The sequence below is a fragment of the Notolepis coatsorum genome (assembly GCF_963971535.1).
Source record: "Notolepis coatsorum genome assembly, chromosome: 10".
Classification (NCBI taxonomy): domain Eukaryota; kingdom Metazoa; phylum Chordata; class Actinopteri; order Aulopiformes; family Paralepididae; genus Notolepis; species Notolepis coatsorum.
Window position 1 is genome coordinate 22930343 of NC_140174.1, and position 20658 is coordinate 22951000.

A 20658-nucleotide genomic window follows, 5' to 3' on the forward strand; every position below is an offset into this window, starting at 1 on the left:
GCGTCCAACACCTGGTAGGCCCTCCAACTAGTGTTGTCACGATACTGGAATTTCGAACTTCGATACGATACCTTGAAAAGTATCGATATTCGATACCACAGGGAAAAAGGTTCAATCTTAAAATGTAAAAAGAAAAAAAAAATTATACATTTTGCTTTTGTTGCTGGTTGATTCTCCTCAGCTTCTCTCTGGTACTATAAGAGAAGATAAATATAACACTTTTAAAACCCTTTGTTTATCTTTAGATCACACATTTAAAAATAACTGTTCATCTCACTTCAATCATTTTTATTGCAGAACATGGTATTTTCTCAAGCAGACAGATGTAAACACGGTAATCTGTGTTGCATGTACCTGACAAACTGAACTGTTTGTATTACAGTCAACACTACCTCCAACTGACTCTGAAGCTGAAGGTTCTTCTTTCTTTTTCTGCATTTAAAAGTATGATCTCTGACCACTGTGTGTCGACTTGTAACTGTATGAAATTGCTGAAAAACCTCGCCTTGTAAGCTTTATCGTCACTGTAAATGAGGGTGACCTTGAAATCGTCCCCCAAAAACCAGCTTGAAGGCCGTTTGTGGGCATTGTTTGGCCTTCAATGTTACTGGCTGCCATCCCTATCGGAGCAGCCCTAACTAGGCCGTATCCCCTGCCCCGGATGAGTATACATAGCTTCTGCATCCACAAACTAATGGTGTGTATCAGAAATGAAAACGTTTAAAGTTCATTAACTTCCATAAATCTGTGCCAGGTTTTCTATGCTAAATATTTTTCTTCAAAGTAACCAAAGATTATATTACTCAAGTAAAGTACATGTACCTCAAAATTATACTTAAATAGATTAGATTAGATTGAAATGCATTGTCATTACAAGTACAGTACAATGAAAAGAGGTTTGGCATCCAACCAGAGTGCAAATATAACAGTACATTACACTGGGTGTAAAATATATAAATGAGTACTACTGGGTGTAGTGCTAATCGGATGTATGTACAGAGTTGTAGTATTAATATTGTGACAAGCCTGGTGGGGTTCAGACTGGCCACGATTCAAATACACACAAGAGCAATATCAATCAATACAAGTATTTATTGAATTCAGGGCAGAATCCAGTGGGAAAAAGCAAAAGAATGGTAGTGATTCAGTCTGAGGGTCAAAAACACGAAACAGGCTCGCCGACAGAAAAAGGGATTGTTCACTATTCAGGGTAGTCGTCCGGTCCAGGGTCAGTACACAAGGGGGTTTCTCAGCCAGTCCAGTACACAAAAAACACCTACTCGCCTTCACCTCTCCTCTCACTACCTCTCACCTTCACAACTCTGAATAATACAATCTCTCTCTCTCTCTCTCTCTCACACTAAACAACAACTCCAACATCACCTCCGCTCAACTTACTCCTAACTAACCTAGTGGCTTTGTAGTGTGTGGGTCTGGGCGTGTGCACGTGAGATGTGGGTGGACCAAAGATGCGCAGGTGTGTTATATCAGTACTAATCAGCTACCTAATTGACTCTACTCCTTCCATGGCAAAAGTATCTCCCATCCTTCACATATCCATGAGAGGGGGGGTGAGATCTGCCACAATATGTACAGTGATACACATATGGTAGTAAGTCATATTGGCCAGCAACGTAACAGTAGTAAGAGTAGGTAAGGGATATGAACTGATATAGACATATTATCTACGGATATGTAAAAAGGATTATATGCAGTTATGTACAGACAGATATGCAGTAAGTATATATATATATTAGGGATGCACAGAATGGGAAATTCTTGGCCGAAACCGAATAACGAAAATAGGAAACAGTTGGCCGAAAACCGAATGCCGAAAGGCCGAAAATGATTCATATAAATATATAATGTATTTATTTTTTACCAATGTTGATCAGCTACCTGATTATGGCAAAAGACATGATTATGGCAAAACTTAACTTAAATTATATTAATAATCACGATTATGGGTGCATAACACATTTATTCAGCACTTTTGAAAGCATAAATTAATTCCAGACTGACTGCTGAAAGATTGTACAATTTAAACATTTTCTCTTTGCATACAACAAAATGTGCATTGAAGTCAAGTGAATTTTATTTTCTCTGTAGGATAACTACAACAAAGTGCATTCAGAACAAAGTGCATTCAGAACAAAGCCAAGGTGCTTTAAAAAAAAACTGCATAAAGATCTAGGCCAGTAGATAATATATAGAAAATAATATCTCTTTTCAAGTCTTACTGGACAAAATTAGGTTTGAGTTTTGAGCTTCCTAGTTGCCGTAGTTGATGATATCAACACACAGGTTTGGCAACTGGATTGATCTGGAGGAGCTCGATGCATGAACTGAAGCAATATAAAGAAACTAATAGCCAATAAATGTGAAGTTATCTTTGAACCTCCGTTGTCAAGCCTCGTCAATATATATATATATACTTTCCTCACTAATGGAACTGGTGTCGTGGAGTCACTCCGCTGTCTAGGGTACGGCTAATGTTAGCTAGCTGAGCGGCGGCTAACGCTAGTTAGCTTGAATGAATGAAAACTTTATTTAACAGATTGCATAATGGTACAATACAGTACGGCTCAATACACACAAGGGGATGCAGACCAGAGAAAGACTTTCGTCTCGTTTACATCAGGGTCCCCCATTTTCAATTCATGATGAGCTTGCGTCAATTCAATTCAATTGAAGGTCCGAGCTGGTCTGTGTCTAATGAAATGCGTTTTGATGACGTCATCACAACAACACGTTAGGTTACGAACGTAACCCTGTTCTTTGACATTCAGTGCTATTTTTTCGGTGCTAAAACCCTTTTGGCCGAAAGCCGAAAGGGCCCTTTTTAACTATTTTCGGTATATTCGGTGGCCGAATATTCTGTGCATCCCTAATATATATATATATACAGCATTATTGTGCATGTTGTCATACAGTTATATGGGTTATATGCAGGTGTATAAGTAGGTATATATAGGATTGTATGCAGGTATATTTCAGACAGATATGGATATGTATATGCAGAGTATAGTACTTGAGTAAAAAATACTTCATTACTCTGTGAGGCCTCAGCGTACACAACGCTTAAAGCCGCTGTTCCGGCCCTGCCCGCGTTGACCTTGAAGCTCACACACCGCCCCGCACACTCTGACTCCTCTCTTCCTTCTCAATTATCTACATTCAGAATGGCTTCATCGATTACAGGAATCATCGTTTTCCCTTTAGAGCTGGAACTTATGTAACAAATGACAACTGTGTAATACTTCCACTCGCACTCCCTACGTATTCCCAATTGTACCCCTTCTCTTCGGGGAGGTTAAAGGACCCCCCCCCCCCCCCCCCCCCCCGTTCCCTCTCAGTCTAAAACTCATATCTGATGAAGCACAGGAGAGCGGAAAGAAATCAACCTTTATCGACACCTCGGATGAGTGGCGTCTGCACCTGTAGGCTAATGGGTGTTTATCAGTAATGATCTGCGCGTCCCACAGCCCCGCTGTGTGCAAGTGGGAGGGGTGGCTCTGTGTTACAGGATGTTCCAGATTCTCTGGGCGTGATGACACTCTTGCAGTAATTAATAACTGGATTAAATGAACACACCAACAATTATGTGAAATGCTCATTTAGATACCGGTTTCCTCAAATCTGCAGGTTGTGCCATATTTTTTACGGCAGGTTTTTGTACGTCTGTGAATGTTTACTCCTCCAGTGATCCTCCTGCTCACCAATCTAGCCGTATTTTCCGGACCAAAGTTTGACACTAATTCGCCAACATCTCATGTACATGTGATGGTGGAGTGAACAAAGTGAGTGAGTGAGTGAGTGAGTGAGTGAGTGAGTGAGTGAGTGAGTGAGTGAGTGAGTGAGAGGATGTCTGCTATGTCAGGTTTCTCTCGCTTACAGAAATGCAGACTGTATTCCTGGGAACATCCTTTCCAAGTCTTCCATCTTGCTCCAAACCATCCCATGTATGTGAGGATATCCTCTGGCTTGGAGTTCTGTTCGGTCTGTATAGAATCGTATTTTCAGTGTATTTTGAATATTCCTTCTGAAGGCCTTGACTCGATGGTCAACTCCAGAACATGGTCCGATTGCAGCTTGTTTGGCTGATCTCCAAGAGGGTTCCGAGTCCGTGAAGAATTTGCAGTTGGTTCTCTTGCATTGTGTCTGCAGTTTGCATTTCTTCAAGCTCCTCGCACTCTGGGTCATGTATGTTTTCATGAACAAAGTTCTCATACATTGGTCTCCTTTGTTCTCATTCTCCTCTTTAGTCTTGATCACTGTGATGACAAGACCATCATCAAGTCAAGTGTTCCTATATGAATCCCCTTGGGGAAAGTGTCATAGCAGCATGGGGAGGGGTACAGGTAGTATAGATAGTAGGGATGGGTACCTTTCACATTTGAACCGATACCGGTACCGGTACCTGTGAATCGATACCGGTACCCAACGGTACCTTTTTTCGGTACTTTAGTCTCAAGAAATTTAATTTACCTACCTCAGTCGTAAAAAAAAATATCCAAACTTCAAATACCGTACTTTTCGGACTATAAGCCGCGGCTTTTTCCCCCATTTTTTGACCCTGCGGCTTATATAACGGTGCGGCTTATATGTGACTCGACGTGACCAAACTCGAAAATGTAAACATCTAAATATTGCTTTTTTGACTGCATTGAAATGTTATTTATCTGTTCCCTTATTTGCTAAACTTAATAAAACTTGTAAATGAGTTAATGCTTGTTATTTGTCCGACAGTATTGTGTCCCAAAGCTAATTACATATGGTAATTAAACATTAAAACACCTGCGGCTTATAGTCCAGTGCGGCTTATATATGTACACATCATTCAATTTAGCTGCTGCGGCTTATAGTCAGGTGCGGCTTATAGTGCGAAAAGTACGGTAACTACAATTTCGACAGTTTTCGGCTTGTCATTGCTCCGACTGCTTTGTTGTTGAATCAAGTCAAATCCTAGGTAAGCATATATTGTGCGTGTGAACGTTGACATGAAAAAAAAAAGTTAAAAAAAAAGTTAAAAAAAAAGAATTAATACAAATATTTTTTTTAGGTTTCTCACTTGATTCGATACTCGGTAGTACCGACGTGTTTCGGTTCGGTACCTCAAAAGTACCGAATTCGGTACCCATCCCTAATAGATAGTAAAACTAAAACATAGAACAAAGTGCAAGTAGTATTGATAGTGATACCAGTAGTAGTAGTGAACAGTAGTGAGTGACAGTTCTCAAGTTCACCAGCCGTCAGCTCTCCAGCTACTGACAGCAGTCCGTGCCCACGGTTGTGGAGCCTGACGGCTACCGTCACAAAGGACTGGCCAAGGCGGTGTGTGGCGTCTAATGGGTCTATGGCTGAACGTGCTCCTCAGCCTAGCTAGCTCCTCATAGAGGGGGTGGGAGGGGTTTTCCAGTATAGTTCCGGTTCTGTCTAGTGAGCTTAGCATTATATATAACTGGATAAAATCAAATAAACGTATACTTAATATATCAAAAACAATGTGCATCATTTTCGGCTCTAATAATTATATAGACTATCACACAATCCCAAATTTTACTTACAGATTGAGGGTCAAACCATACAACGAGTAAAGACTGTGAAGCTTTTAGGACTCTGGCTTGACGGTACATTGTCTTGGTCCGATCACATCAACAAGGTGGTTGCCAAAATGGGCAGAGCGCTTGCAGTCACACGGAAGTGCTCACCTCATCTCAAATCATTGCTGTTTCGTCAAGTTGTTTGCTCTATGGTTTTATGCCATTTAGACTACTGCTCTGTAGTATGGTATGGTCATCTGCATGGTCTACTCAGAAAGCTACAAGTAGCTCAAAACAAGGCAGCTAGACTGGTCCTAGGCGGCTCACCTAGGTCTAGTGTGGTTGACATGCATGCATGGCTAAGATTATCTGCTAACTAAATTACATATTTTCATAGAGTTATTCAAACTAAAAAATTCCTTTATAATTGCATTGTGTACAGCACAAGTACTCCAGAGTACTCCAGTACACATTCCACCAGATGGGCAAGCGGTGGATTGATTACTTTACCTCTAACTAAGTAAAATTTTATGAAAAGGGCGGTATTTTATAGGGCGATAGTCATCCCAGCAATGTTCGGAACATCAAAGGAAAGTTTTGCCTTTGAGAACCAATGGTTCTGGAGCTGTAACGGCACATGGGGCAGGAGCCTATCTCCTGTTTCCGTAGCGTGAGGCAGCTTGATGTACAAGTACACCCCTTGGACATGACGCTAGTATGTCGCAAGGACTTCCCCCCCAAACCAACCCTTGATGCTGAGTGTCAAGCAGGGAGGCTCTATGGGTACCATTTTTAAATAGGTATGACTCGGCCGGGGCTTGAACTCCCAGCCTCCCGAACTCAGGGCGGACACTCTACCCACAAGGCCACTGAGCCGGTCAGGAAAGGAAAGGAAAGGCTAGTTTTAAAATAAATCTTAAACACTATTTACACTCACACACAATCAAATTGTAGTCTTCAGCACAGCTTGAATACATGCACACCCTGATCAATTGTTTTATTTTGTTCTAACTGGATTTTATCTCGTTTTTTCATCTCCTGTTTTATATTTATTTGTATTCTATGATACATGTTTTTTCTCTATTCTATGATTCATTTTCATTGTGACATATGCTTTTTTTATGTTCTATCGGTGTATGTTATCTTGTGTATGTATGTTGTTGGACCCCAGGAAGACTAGCTGCCGCTTAGGCGTCAGCTAATGGGGATCCGTTTAAATAAACAAAATAAAATAGCATCTAGCTTTTTCCTCCTCCTCCTCCTCCCGGCCCGACTCCCACTACGGAGCTAGCCATTTAAATTATCATCATATTGATCCCCGTCTTCGGTATTCAAATTGTCATGAATATTGCCTTCAGAGTGTGCCCTTTCCTCTAGGATGTGAAACACATTAGGTTATGGCCTCTCCTCATCATGAAGACTACCTTTGCCTTCAGGAAACATCCCCTGGTTGCTGGTTCTCTCCTGGAGCTAGAATCAGCCCTGACTTCTGTCCGTAATTGACTTGCTCTGCATTTTGCTCTCTCCGTCTCAGGTAGAACAAGATGAGACTCATTCACCTCAGTTTGATTCCTCCTGACAGGATCCTTCTCCATATACTCCAGTCCCTCTCTCTCCTCTTCCTCTCCCAAATGTCCCCAAGGGGATCAATAAAGGAATATCTCATCTTATCTTCCATTTCTCCTGTTCTTTGACCCACTACATAGTGTCACAGACACTGTCCATAGGCTGGATAGAATCCTGACTTTCCATGGAGTCAGCCAGTACTTTATCTAGGACACACTCTAATCAAAAGCGATGTCTTTGTAGAAGGGGTACCAAGGACCCAGATATCTTACTCCCTGGTGGATTCTGTCTGGCCTGATGTCTTGTTCAAAGACTGAGCTGATCATATGCTTCTTCTCTAAGGCAATGGGAATGACATGGGCCTCACCCAGAGGTACCTCAACCTGGAGACATTGATCTGTGGCACAATCAGCACATTTTCACAACTTCTGCAAGGTCAAGGAAGCTTGGTTTGTAGTCTGACTTGAAGGGCAATTCTGCAAGGGATTCTGGGAACTTCCACACAAGATGTAGCGAGTACAGTGTGGAGAATCCAGTAGGAACCCTTTCCAAAGAAGCCAGGCTCCTTATAGAGAAAATCCATATCAATTGAATTGGAGAAAGACTTAAGAGCCTTTGAGCTGCTCCAGATTTGCCCTGACCACAACCATTACTAAAGCAAGTCCTAAGGAACAAAATGCAACATCTGATCTGAAGGCTGATATGGCCTGGAGGAGAGTGACTTCCCGTCTCGTCACTCTTAGCTTGTGAACTTCCTTTGTCCTTAGGTATGTTTTCCTCTGGTTAGAGTTAGAGTATCCTGCCTGAATAATGAACCTTGTATCTGTAACAGGAAGCTTTGTTTTCCACTTTCACTTTGTCTAGCTTGAGTTGTTTTCTCTTTGAACAATTAACTTTGTTGCCATCCCTTACTTTATCCGTGTCTTTATCTTGCCTTTGGCTGCTTTGTGGCGGCTTATTCCCCGTTCAGAATAATGTTGTTTGCAAGCTGAACCCCTTTTCACCTTGACGATGCTGAACGATGTGTCTAAATGTGCCTGTGCATCCCCTGCATCTTTTTTTAAACAATGTTTTTATTGCATTTTTTTTTTATACAAACATACATATATACAGACAATGACACATGACAAAAATAAAAAGACACCCTCCAATCCCATCCCTTCCCTAATTATAATACAAATGACATTTCCGCAGACATACTACAATAGAAATAATTAATGTTAATTTATAAAGGGGAACTATCCTATACACGGCATTCCTCAGTGTCTTTCCCCAGCTCTATGGATCCACATCAACAGTATCCACGTATCCAACTCTCAATGTCCGAGATTTCTCACCCGCCTAAGTGGCAGCCTGTGTGGCATTTGGCACCCGTCCACACAGTGGTGGGAGCCCAGCCTTAAAATGTCCCAAGATCCTGAGATAGAACCATGTTGCTTTTCAGTACCTGATTAGAAATATAGAACAATGATCCTCTTATTTTTTATTTTTATTTTTTTAAACCTTTCCGAGGTGTTCCATAGATTCACCGGAACTGTGCAAAAGTCCCCACATAGTGAAAGAAACATCCCAATAGCTCTCCTTTAAATTACCTACCAGAAACCACGGAAATATCAGCACAAAAATAAAAATACCATAAAAGACAAACTAATAAAATAAAATAAATTAAAAAATAAAAAATAAAATAAAGATACATCCCCTGCATCTTAGTTCTGGAATAGTGAACAGGGAATAGTGAGTCCAGCGTGTTATCATCCATCTTTAAATTATCCTGCACCTTGCAAATGCTCTGTGCAGCTTCGTAGCCATCTTTGACTTGAGTTTTCCTTTTCTTCCATGTACCATCTTGTCCTGGCCTTAGTCATGGCTGCTTTGTGATTGGCTTATTTCCCATTCAGAATAATGTAGCTTTGTCCAATATTACTTTTCTCTTTGTCTGGATGATTAACGTTGTAGCTGTAACAGGAGCCGTTGTTTTCCACTAGCACTTTATCTGGTGGAGTTTTCTTCTCTCAGAACGATGAACTCTGCTGCCATCTCTTACTTTATCTGTGTTTTCTTTTTTGATGTATAGTTTTTTTCCTTGCCTTTGTAATGGCTGGGAATAGTGAGTCCAGTAATAATAATAATGACTTGGATTTATATAGCGCTCTTCATGGCACCCAGAGCGCTTCACAGAGTCCATTATTCGTTCATACACAGTCATACCGGTGGTGGTAAGCTACAATTGCAGCCAGAGCTGCCCTGAGGCAGACTCACGGAAGCGTGGCGAATAATCAACGCCTACGACCCCTCCGACCACCACCAACATTCATTCACATGCATACACATTCATACGAGGCAAGTAGGTTAAGTGTCTTGCCCAAGGACACAACGGCAGTGGGATGGACATGGGCTTGAGCGGGATTCGAACCACCAACCCTTCGATCATTGGACGACCCGCTCTACCCGAGCCACGCCGCCCCACAGTAGGGGTGGGGGAAAATATCTATACGTAGTAGTATCGCGATACTTTGCGTGGCGATAATGTACCGATACAGGGACGACAAGTATCGATATTTAATAATTTTTTATTTAATTAAGACATTGTTCATTTCAATACCTGTAATAGTACAGTAGTCCACACACACACGTGTGCATTCAGTTAAGTTGGAATATGACTGTAATACAAACAGTTCAGTTTGTCAGGTACATGCAACACAGATTACAGTGAGTGTTGACATCTGTCTGCTTGAGAAAATACCATGTTCTGCAATAAAAATGATTGAAGTGAGATGAACAGACTGAACTTTATTTTATTAGATAAAACATGTCGACAGTTTTACTTTGCAGTTGAAAAAAGGTCATAAATCGCAATATATCGCAATATTAATATTACAATATCGCAATATATTTAGTATCGCAATACTATCGTGTCGTGACTCAAGTATCGTGATAGTATTGTATCGTGAGGCCTCTGGTGATTCCCACCCCTACTGAACGGTGTGTCTAAACGTGCCAGAGCACCCCCTCCATCTGAGGTCTGGAAGAGTGAACAGGGAGTAGTGAGTCCAGTGTGTTATCATCCATCTTTAAATGATCCTGCACCTTGCAAATGCTCTGTGCAGCTTCGTAGCCATCTACTCCTGATGGTGTGGGGGGGGGTCTGGATGGCAGGGCCCTGGTATGGAAACTGCTCTGCCCTCGACCGCAAAGCGCAACAGAGGATCGTTGCAAACAGCCCAGAACCTCTGTGGTCGTGAGCTTCCAGGGTATATACAACAGTCTGCCCTGTCGCTAGTTACAGGGAATAATGTTTCACTCTCACCTGCTGCTTTCTTTTATTTTGAATGATGATTCTAATCACAACCTCTCTGTTAATTAATCAGCAACGCATTATTCTGGCAGGTATAACAGCAGGTGAGAAATAGATGTTTTGAGACGAGGAGAGGAGAAGAGAATGGAAGAGAAGGAGGGTGGAGGAGAGAAGAGAAAAGAAGAGGAGAGCAGAAAAGAGGAGGGGAGAGGAGGAGAGGAGTAGGAAAGGAGAGGAGAGGAGTAGGAAAGGAGAGGAGAGGAGAGGGGAGGAGTAGGAAAGGAGAGGAGAGGAGTAAGAAAGGAGAGGAGAGGAGAGAGAGTAGAGGAGAGGCCATTATCTTCACAGCATCAGTCTCCACGTCACATCAGGAACAGAAATAAACGTGACCTTTAGTCTGACCAGCCGTTAGCAACAGGAGGCCGCCACCAACGAGCCATTAAGCATGTCTGCACTGCTTTGTCCACCGTGTGTGTGAACGAGTGCACACTTGCCTATGCCCTTTGGGGGGCTTACAATGGACAGTATGTGCACTTTGATTTGATTTGATTTCCAGAGGTATCGATCAACCTTGACGATGTCACTGAAACGTCGGAGTAGATGTACCTTTATTATTCCTCTTGGGGGGAAATTCATCCTCTGCATTTGACCCGTCCAAACTATTTAGGAGCCGTGGGGCAGCCGCACGGTGCGGCGCCCGGGGACCAACTCCAGTTGTAACGCCGGTACCTCGGTCAAGGGCAGCAGCAGGAGTATGTGCCTGGCATGCATGTGTTTTCCTCTGTGGCCTCTGTTCACACCTCTGCCTCATCTCCCCTTCCCGTTACAGGTTACAGGTTGAAAGAACCCTCAGCTCGGAACTCGGCAAAATCTGCACCTGGCTCGCTGACAACAAACTATCATTACACATGGGTAAAACAGAGTCCATTCTCTTCGGTTCAAATAACAAACTCAGCAAGGCCGACGGCTTCTCAGTTACAGTGGGTGACAATATTGTCACAAGGAAAGATGAAATTACATACCTAGGTTCCATCCTAGAGGCTAATCTTTCCTGTGACAAAATGGCATCCAATGTAATAAAACAAACTAGATTCTTGTACCGGATCTCCTCTCTGGTAAACAAGAATACCCTGCAGACTCTGGCAGGAGCACTCGTTCAAGGGTACTACGACTATGCTTGCACCTCATGGTACCAAATAGGGGTGGGAATCGCCAGAGACCTCGCGATACGATACTATCGCGATACTTGAGCTGCGATACAATAGTATCGTGATACTCGATATATCGCGAATATTGCGATATTATTATTATTATATATTTTTTTTATTTTAACTGCAAAGTAAAACTGTCAACATGTTTTATCTAATAAAATAAAGTTCAGTCTGTTCATCTCACTTCAATCATTTTTATTGCAGAACATGGTATTTTCTCAAGCAGACAGATGTAAACACTGTAACCTGTGTTGCATGTACCTGACAAACTGAACTGTTTGTATTACAGTCATATTCCAACTTAACTGAATGCACATGTGTGCGTGTGGACTACTGTACTATTACAGGTATTGAAATGAACAATGCAACTTCCATATTAATTTTTTATGAATAATTAAATATCGATACTTGGCGTCCCTGTATCGATACAGTATCGCCACGCAAAGTATCGCGATACTACTACGTATCGATTTTTTCCCCCACCCCTAGTACCAAAGCACCTCAAAGGCGATAAAAACAAAATTACAAACATCACAAAACAAACTGGTCAGACTACTGCTTGACCTTACTCCTAGAACCCACCTCACCCCTGCCCACTTTGACAACCTAGGATGGCTTAGAGTAGACGACAGAGTACAGCAACTTGCAATGGGCCTGGTCTACAAGATACACGACTACACCACTACTACTACAGGTACCCATGTACATGTCAAAATACTTCCCAAAGGTCAGTGAATACCACGACCACAACACCAGAGGGAGCTCCACAAATCATGTTAAACCCAGATTCGGCTCAAACAAGGGACTAAACACATTTCGCAATTATGCCACATCAATGTGGAACGCCCTACCCACAGCTGTAAAGGAATGTGAATCACTACCCACTTCTAAAACCACTCCCAAGGAGCACCTACGTAACGGGAGACTGCAATTCGAAACTGGCCCCTGTAAATGTCCTAACCCAATAATACACAAGACCCTCTTCTTGGAACCAAGTAAGGTTTCGTCGATAATCCAATGTACAGTTACCCCCCCCCCCCCCCTTAACAAGTGTGTATTGAGCTGTACTGTATTGTACCCATTCTGCATTGAGCTGTACTGTATTGTACCCATTCTGCAATCTGTTAATAAAATGTTCAATCAATCAATCAATCCCCTTCCTCTCCCCTTAAACCCTACCTTTTGTTTCACCTGTTCACCCCTCCGCACATCCCCCGCCCCCACTTTCTCAGAAAGAAGCAAGCTCACACTAGGGGGGATCTTGGTTCTCCTGGCCTGAGAGATCAAGTCCTCTACCAAACTCCTGAACCTGAATTTGTATTCGATTGACAATGTTTTACCAATAAATTTGGATCATGTTTGGATCATGAAGATGTGACCACGCGTATAATTCACCTTTTACGGTTCCACCACCACATCGCCCTGTTGGCATTTGAACCCAGGACCTTCTTGCGTGAGGCCTGTTGGCATTTGAACCCAGGACCTTCTCACATGAGGCCTGTTGCCGTTTGAACCCAGGACCTTCTCGCGGTGAGGCCTGTTGGCGTTTGAACCCAGGACCTTCTCGCGGTGAGGCCTGTTGGCGTTTGAACCCAGGACCTTCTCGCGGTGAGGCCTGTTGGCGTTTGAACCCAGGACCTTCTCACGGTGAGGCCTGTTGGCATTTGAACCCAGGACCTTCTCGCGGTGAGGCCTGTTGGCGTTTGAACCCAGGACCTTCTCGCGGTGAGGCCTGAGGGCGTTTGAACCCAGGACCTTCTCGCGGTGAGGCCTGTTGGCATTTGAACCCAGGACCTTCTCGCGGTGAGGCCTGTTGGCGTTTGAACCCAGGACCTTCTCGCGGTGAGGCCTGTTGGCGTTTGAACCCAGGACCTTCTCGCGGTGAGGCCTGTTGGCGTTTGAACCCAGGACCTTCTCGCGGTGAGGCCTGTTGGCGTTTGAACCCAGGACCTTCTCACGGTGAGGCCTGTTGGCATTTGAACCCAGGACCTTCTCGCGGTGAGGCCTGTTGGCGTTTGAACCCAGGACCTTCTCGCGGTGAGGCCTGAGGGCGTTTGAACCCAGGACCTTCTCGCGGTGAGGCCTGTTGGCATTTGAACCCAGGACCTTCTCGCGGTGAGGCCTGTTGGCGTTTGAACCCAGGACCTTCTCACGATGAAGCCACGCCGCTAACCACTGTTCCGCCCGAGAACAGGTGTGCTTCGGCTTCTCTGCAGCGACACAGAGAAACCTAAGCGTGGCCTCTGTCCACACGGTCTATGTCTGTGCACTTGTCCCAGCCTGTATGTTCCTGCGCGCTCCTCCACAGCCTCCAATAATAGATCCATTAACGTCCAGAGCCCGAGCCGGGTCGTGTAATGGAGGTGCTTGAGAATTATAGACTCCATACTCTCCAATTAATGGAGCCCACAGCCTGACATGCCGTCAGCCACTGCACTCCACGAGAGGGGAGACGGACTCCGAGGGCCGGGTGGATGTGTTGTGTGTGTGTGTGTGTGTGTGTGTGTGTGTGTGTGTGTGTGCGAGGTGTTAGTCACAAGGACGGATGGATGTGTTGTGTGTGTGTGTGTGTGTGTGTGTGTGGTGTTAGTCAAGGACGGGTGGATGTGTGTGTGTGTGTGGTGTTAGTCAAGGACGGGTGGATGTGTGTGTGTGTGTGGTGTTAGTCACAAGGACGGGTGGATGTGTGTGTGTGTGGTGTTAGGCACAAGGACGGGTGGATGTGTGTGTGTCTGTGTGTGTGTGTGTCTGTGTGTGTGTGTGTGTGTGGTGTTAGTCACAAGGACGGGTGGATGTGTCAATGGCTGCCATACACTGGCACCAGGCACACAACACACTACACAATGGCTGAACGGCTCAGGAGACAGGGATTTATATCAGCCAATTAAAGGGGGGGGGAGGGATGATTAGGTGGCCTTGATGTCAGAGACCTGATTGGGAATTTGGCCAGGAAGCAAAAAGATCTCTCTCTCTCTCTCTCTCGCTCTCTCTCGCTCTCCTCTCCTCTCTCCTCTCATCTCTCTACTCTCTCTCACACACCTGTGCAGCTCAGTTCTTCACCTCCACCCATGCCCTCCTCTCACAATAGATGGCTGTAGTTGTAGCCATGTGCATAAACACAGCTGCACTCACATTCCTTCCTGTGACTCATAACACACACACACACACCACACAAACATACACACAAGAAGATACACAAACACACACACACACACACACAAGAACATACACAAACACATCTGAAGGTCTTCACTCTGATTGGCTTCAGGGAACAACAAGCAGAACCAGGACACTACCTGCCCATGAGTCCAACAACACGGCCCTGACAGATCAAAGTGACTGAGTGAATGGCTGGGTTAATGAGTGAGTGAGTCAGTGGGTGAATGAGTGAGTGAATGGCTGAGTGAGTGAATGGCTGAGTGAGTGAGTCAGTGGGTGAGTGACTGAATTAGTGAGTGAATAAATGGGCGAGTGAGTGAATGAATGGTTGAGTGAGTGAGTGAGTGAGTGAGTGAGTGAGTGAGTGAGTGAGTGAGTGAGTGAGTGAGTGAGTGAGTGAGTGAGTGAGTGAGTGAGTGAGTGACTGAGTGACTGAATTGGTGAGTGAATGAATGGGCGAGTGAGTGAGTGGCTGGTGAGTGAGTGAGTGAGTGAGTGAGTGAGTGAGTGAGTGAGTGAGTGAGTGAGTGAGTGAGTGAGTGAGTGAGTGAGTGAGTGAGTGAGTGGCTGTGTGAGTGAATGGGTGAGTGAGTGAGTGAGTGAGTGAGTGAGTGAGTGAGTGACTGAGTGACTGAGTGACTGAATTGGTGAGTGAATGAATGGGCGAGTGAGTGAGTGGCTGGTGAGTGAGTGAGTGAGTGAGTGAGTGAGTGAGTGAGTGAGTGAGTGAGTGAGTGAGTGAGTGAGTGAGTGAGTGAGTGAATGGGTGAGTGAGTGGCTGTGTGAGTGAATGGGTGAGTGAGTGGCTGTGTGAGTGAGTGAATGAGTGAGTGGCTGGGTGTCACATAAAGCCTGACGGCAGTCCTGCCCACGGTGGGAACAACAGATCACAAACATGCTATGAGACGATGACAGGCCCATTTAAAACCATTCAAATCAAGAACATGATTCAACACTTGACATATGATCATTCCAACAGACAGGATATTGATATGAACGATGGATGCTCTCTGTGTGAACGCAGCGGTACATCATAGAAGCAGCCTATACTAGTTCAGACTCTTTTCATTAGACCCTTTGTTGTGTACAGTAAGCAGTCAGTAGCACACTGATACTGGATCAACAGTGCCACCCGGTGGACCATATGATATTACAAAGTTAAACTACCGTAGGAGAGGAGAGGTGAGAGAGAGGAGAGAGGATGAGAGGAGACTAGGAACAAGGAGAGGAGAGGAAAAGGGAGAGGAGAAGATAGGGAAAAGGAGAGGAGAGGAGAGGAAAAGGGACAGAAGAGAGAGGAAAGGAGGTGAGAGGAGGAGAGGAGATTAGAGGAAAAAGGAGAGAAGGAGAGGAGAAGAGGCGAAGAGAAGAGGCGAAGAGAGGAGAAGAGAAGAGAAGAGAAGAGAAGAGAAGAGAAGAGAAGAGAAGAGAAGAGAAGAGAAGAGAAGAGAAGAGAAGAGAAGAGAAGAGAAGAGAAGAGAAGAGAAGAGAAGAGAAGAGAAGAGAAGAGAAGAGAAGAGAAGAGAGGTCAAACCCATACTGTCGGTGGCCAGAATGAACAGCACTCCACTGGCAATTGTGAGTTGTTGCTTTTTTTTAGGGTGAAAGTCGGGGGTGTAGTTTCACTATGAGGAGGGCATGTGAAGACATGCGTTTGTGATATTGCGCGATACAAATAAATATGGCTTGACTAGAGGTGATTAATTAATAACAAATACCTACAAAAAAAGATCCTCTCTCCAACATGCAATCATTGGAGTAACACCATCTTGAGATATCACATTAGACACAATGGCAAGATTCAAGCCTCGACTTTCACACTAATCCGGCGATGGGCCTCAGTGCTGCAAAGCAAACTAAAGACACCTCAAACACACGCCACAAGGCATACCTGGTGAGAGGACAGGCAGCAGCCGAGAGAGAGAGAGCGAGAGAGAGAGAGAGAGAGAGAGAGAGAGAGAGAGAGAGAGAGAGAGAGAGAGAATGAGAGAGAGAGAGAGAGAGAATGAGCGATAGAGAGAGAGAGAATGAGCGATAGAGAGAGAGAGAGAGAGAGAGAGAGAGGAGGGATGCTCACCCACGGTCATGGACTCCGGCAGCCCAGGGGCTGGTGGCAGCATGGTGGAGAGAGGGGCGGTGTGGGCCGGAGGACTTGCCTCCATGCTGAATGACAGACACGACAGAGAACAGGTCAGACAACACATGGCTCTGTTTTTGACGCTGCCAGTGTTGAAGCACGACTCTAGTCAATCAACGATTCAACGGTATCATCAAAATACTGTTTCTTTAGTCTCTTTGCACTCTGGGTGTGCGTGAATACATAGTATGATTGAGCGAGTGCTTATGAGTATGTACAGTATGTTCAACTCTCACTGTAATATATACTATAATCGTGTGTGGGTGTTGTATGCGATTATGTGCATTATATGTATGTGTGTATCGGTATGTATACCTATATATGCAGATTATATGTGTAGAAGCTAATTATTTACCGTGTATATATACGTATGTAGATACATCTCTATGTACACTGTACAGCTTTCTAATGGGTGTGTATTTGTTTGTGTATATATGTTTAGTTTAGTTTATTTATTTAGCACATTATTTAAAAAGAAAAAATAGTGCTAGGAGGGAACAAAGCCCACTCCCATCCCATTGTCCATAAACATATATGAACAAAATACATGTAAACATGGTCTAGAAGATAAACTCAAAACAAGATCAGAGACATAAGGCAGACACTATAGCGAAAACATGGAAGATTGATTTTTTTTTCTTCTTTTTTTACAAGTACAAGAAGGCAAAGGAGAGGAGAATAACATATGAACAGTATATAATGAAGAAAAATAACAAGCAGCCATACAGTAGATGTAACACTGATGCACAGGAGTAACTTGATGAAATTAAATTAGATTTTAATTGTTTTTTAAATATAGATAAGGAGGTTGTTGGCCTCAATGATGAACTTAGAGTGTTACAGAGTTTAGGAACTCTAAAGCTAATGTTGTAATGATGGCTAGATGTCCGACAGAAAGGTAGGTGGAGTTTATTTCTATGGTTTGTTGGACATGAGTGAATTTCTGATGAAAAGATGAAGAAACTATGGAAGGTATCAGGAAGATCTTGCCTATTGTTAATGAACTTGTATATGAATGAGCATGTTTGAAAGGTATTTAGTTTGTCAATTGTTAGTAGGGAATATTTGCGGAACAGAAGTGCAGATGGTTCATATCTGGTAGAGTGAGAAATCATCCTGAGGAACCTCTTCTGGATTATGACTAATTTGTTAAGATGTGATGGATATGTTGCAGCCCAGACTATATTGCAGTAGTTAAGGTAAGGAAATAAAAAGCTATAATACAAGGTTAGATGGGCAGAGGGATGTATCATGTGGCAGACCTCTCAAAATTCCAAGCATCATCATTGACTTTTTGCAGACATTGTCAATGTGGTTATGCCAATTCAACCCTTCATCTATAGTAACTCCTAAATTTAGTGAATGGCACAAATTCATTTCCACTCATTAATATTTTAGATTCTTCTTTAGGGTAGTACTTATTTTTGTTGCAGAAGACCATGAAGTAAAAAAAAATTACATTTAGAGTAAGCTTGTTACATTGAAACCAGTTAGAGACAATTTCTAGTTCCTCATTCACGCATACAATCAGGGACTTGAAATCATGATGAGTAGCTATGAGATTGGTGTCATCCGCGAATAATAATGGTGTAGAGTATTACAAGACATAGCCGAATCATTAATGTAAATTAATAATAATATACACATTCCATATGTAGGTACGCTTACACTGCTCAATATTTGCTAACTTTTCTGCATTATCTTCGCCGTTTGTGTCCATACAAACATCTGTTGACCCTATCCATTTTTCTATATGATAAAAGAAAAATTGTAAAAAAAATTATAAAATGTAAACAATCGTATCAAATATCATTGGGGATTGAAATACTAAAAGTGGCATACTTGAACTGGAGTTGCGACCGGCCGCCGTCCCAGATTCGAGCGGGTCCTGTTGAGTCAGACTGAGGAGGAAGTGCGACTGCGTCCTCCACGGAGCTCACTGAAACAAAATGGAAGTGAAACTAAAAGGCCAGACGTGGAGGTGAAGAAAAAAGTCCCTAAAAGAAATTAATTCTCATTGGGTGATTAATCTGTACTTCAGAGCCGTAAGCAGTTGCCAGTGTATCGAGTCGATGTGAGAAACGCATAATAGCAGCAGCCCCATGTGTATTTAGCACCGAGGGAAGAGACTAAATGCATTGTGCAGGAGAGGTTTTTGAGTGCCATGGTAACCGAAGCAGGTAGATATTATCTATTGATTTGGGCTTGACTGCACAATACCTCTTACAAAGAATGGGGTTTTCATGACACTCTCCTTTAAAGGATCGATAGTACTCCAAAAAATAAGTAGTTTCATAAAAGAAAAATAAGAATTGTTGTTCCGATAAGGGGCAGGAGCTTCCAATCAAACGAACGACCTAGTCGTCACATGATTGGAACGAGCATGACCCTGGTCTCTTTTGAAAGATGACATTCTGAAGTTTCTGATTCCAGAAAAATGTCTCACTTTTAGTGCTAACGTAATAGAGTAACATAGGTCTGAACTTGAGTTGTAGAAAAACTTGTTAGTAAAGTTTTTCTGTAGTAGTTAGTAGTCCAGAGGTAGTATTTCCCCAGAAGGTGGTATGGCTTACAAATCCATACGGAGCCATAGCCTGAAGCCTTATGTAGTACATGTCCAAATCTCATAAAGATCCATTCAGAAATGAGTGATTAGGAGTGATTTTGGTAAACTGTGTACAAAAGAAAAACTGAGTTTTCTCATAGACTTCAATTCATTCGGCTGTTTTTCTCTTCCCGTTTTCGCTCGTTAGTCTTTTTTAGTTTTTTAGATTGATACATCCCCACGTGGTGTTTCATTGGTAAGCCACACTCATTTCCTACAACGATTCACAATCATTTTCGAGATCGGATCTAGATTGACGGAACTACTGGCCAAGAGTCAGAAGTGGTATTTTGCGCAAAAAAGGTCCCGCTGGCGGGTCGTTGCATGCTAAGAGGCAGTTGCGCGCGTACACAAAGGCCTGCCGCTAACTCATAGCTGCCTGCTAGCTACCTAGCGGGGCATGGCTTTGGAGGCATCCTGATGCTTTCTGATCGGGAACGGGCATTGTTGAAATAGCCCATAGCTCCTTTAAAAAGATATGTTTCACTTTTGATAGAAGACTTTTTCTACAACAAACCCCTCCATAAAAATACAGCAGTCAGCTCACCTCCCTTCGGGCTATTTTATATTCAAATATTCATAGTTGCAGACTTAATGAAAAGTGTGTCCCTAGAGTTTTCAGTAGGTCTATTATGCCGATAAAGAGGGAATCATCACAATATTTAGGCTATCTGAATAAATTATAATTGCAATGGTAATGACAGTGTATATGTAACTGTAATGATTGTGATCCGACCTTGGAACAGTAATACCCAACACTACTTTGTTACAGGAAAACGTTAGCCTCTCAACACTGGTCGCTGGATGCAGAATGAAATAATATAACCTCCATCTATGCGTAGCAGAACTATCCTTTTGAGACAAGGATTTCAACAGGAAAGTGAATGATCACTACAGGTCCTCAGAAGGTCCAATATTGGTATTCAAACACTCACAACCCCCTATAGGATATGTGTGCTTAAGATAAGCACTTCACACAATTGAAACTGTGGGATAATGACCCCCCCCCCCCCTCAAACAATCTTCCAGTTTGATTGATTGATTGAAAATTGTATGAGCAGAATGGGTACAATACAGTACGGCTCAATACACACAATTGTTAAGGGGATGCAGACCAGAGAAAGACTTTCGTCTTGTTTACA

At 43.2% G+C, this 20658-nt stretch overlaps 1 protein-coding gene across 1 annotated transcript in view; it reads right to left on the reverse strand.

Annotated features, from left to right (window-relative positions):
* Positions 1 to 20658, reverse strand: part of snx29 (sorting nexin 29) — a 396887-nt gene that overhangs the window by 361752 nt on the left and 14477 nt on the right. Inside the window, exons 10-11 of the mRNA XM_084322960.1 lie at positions 18754 to 18850; positions 16852 to 16937 (exon numbers count right to left, since the gene is read on the reverse strand). Of these exons, the coding sequence (XP_084179086.1) occupies positions 16852 to 16937; positions 18754 to 18850 (183 nt within the window). The remainder of the gene's footprint in view (positions 1 to 16851; positions 16938 to 18753; positions 18851 to 20658) is intronic.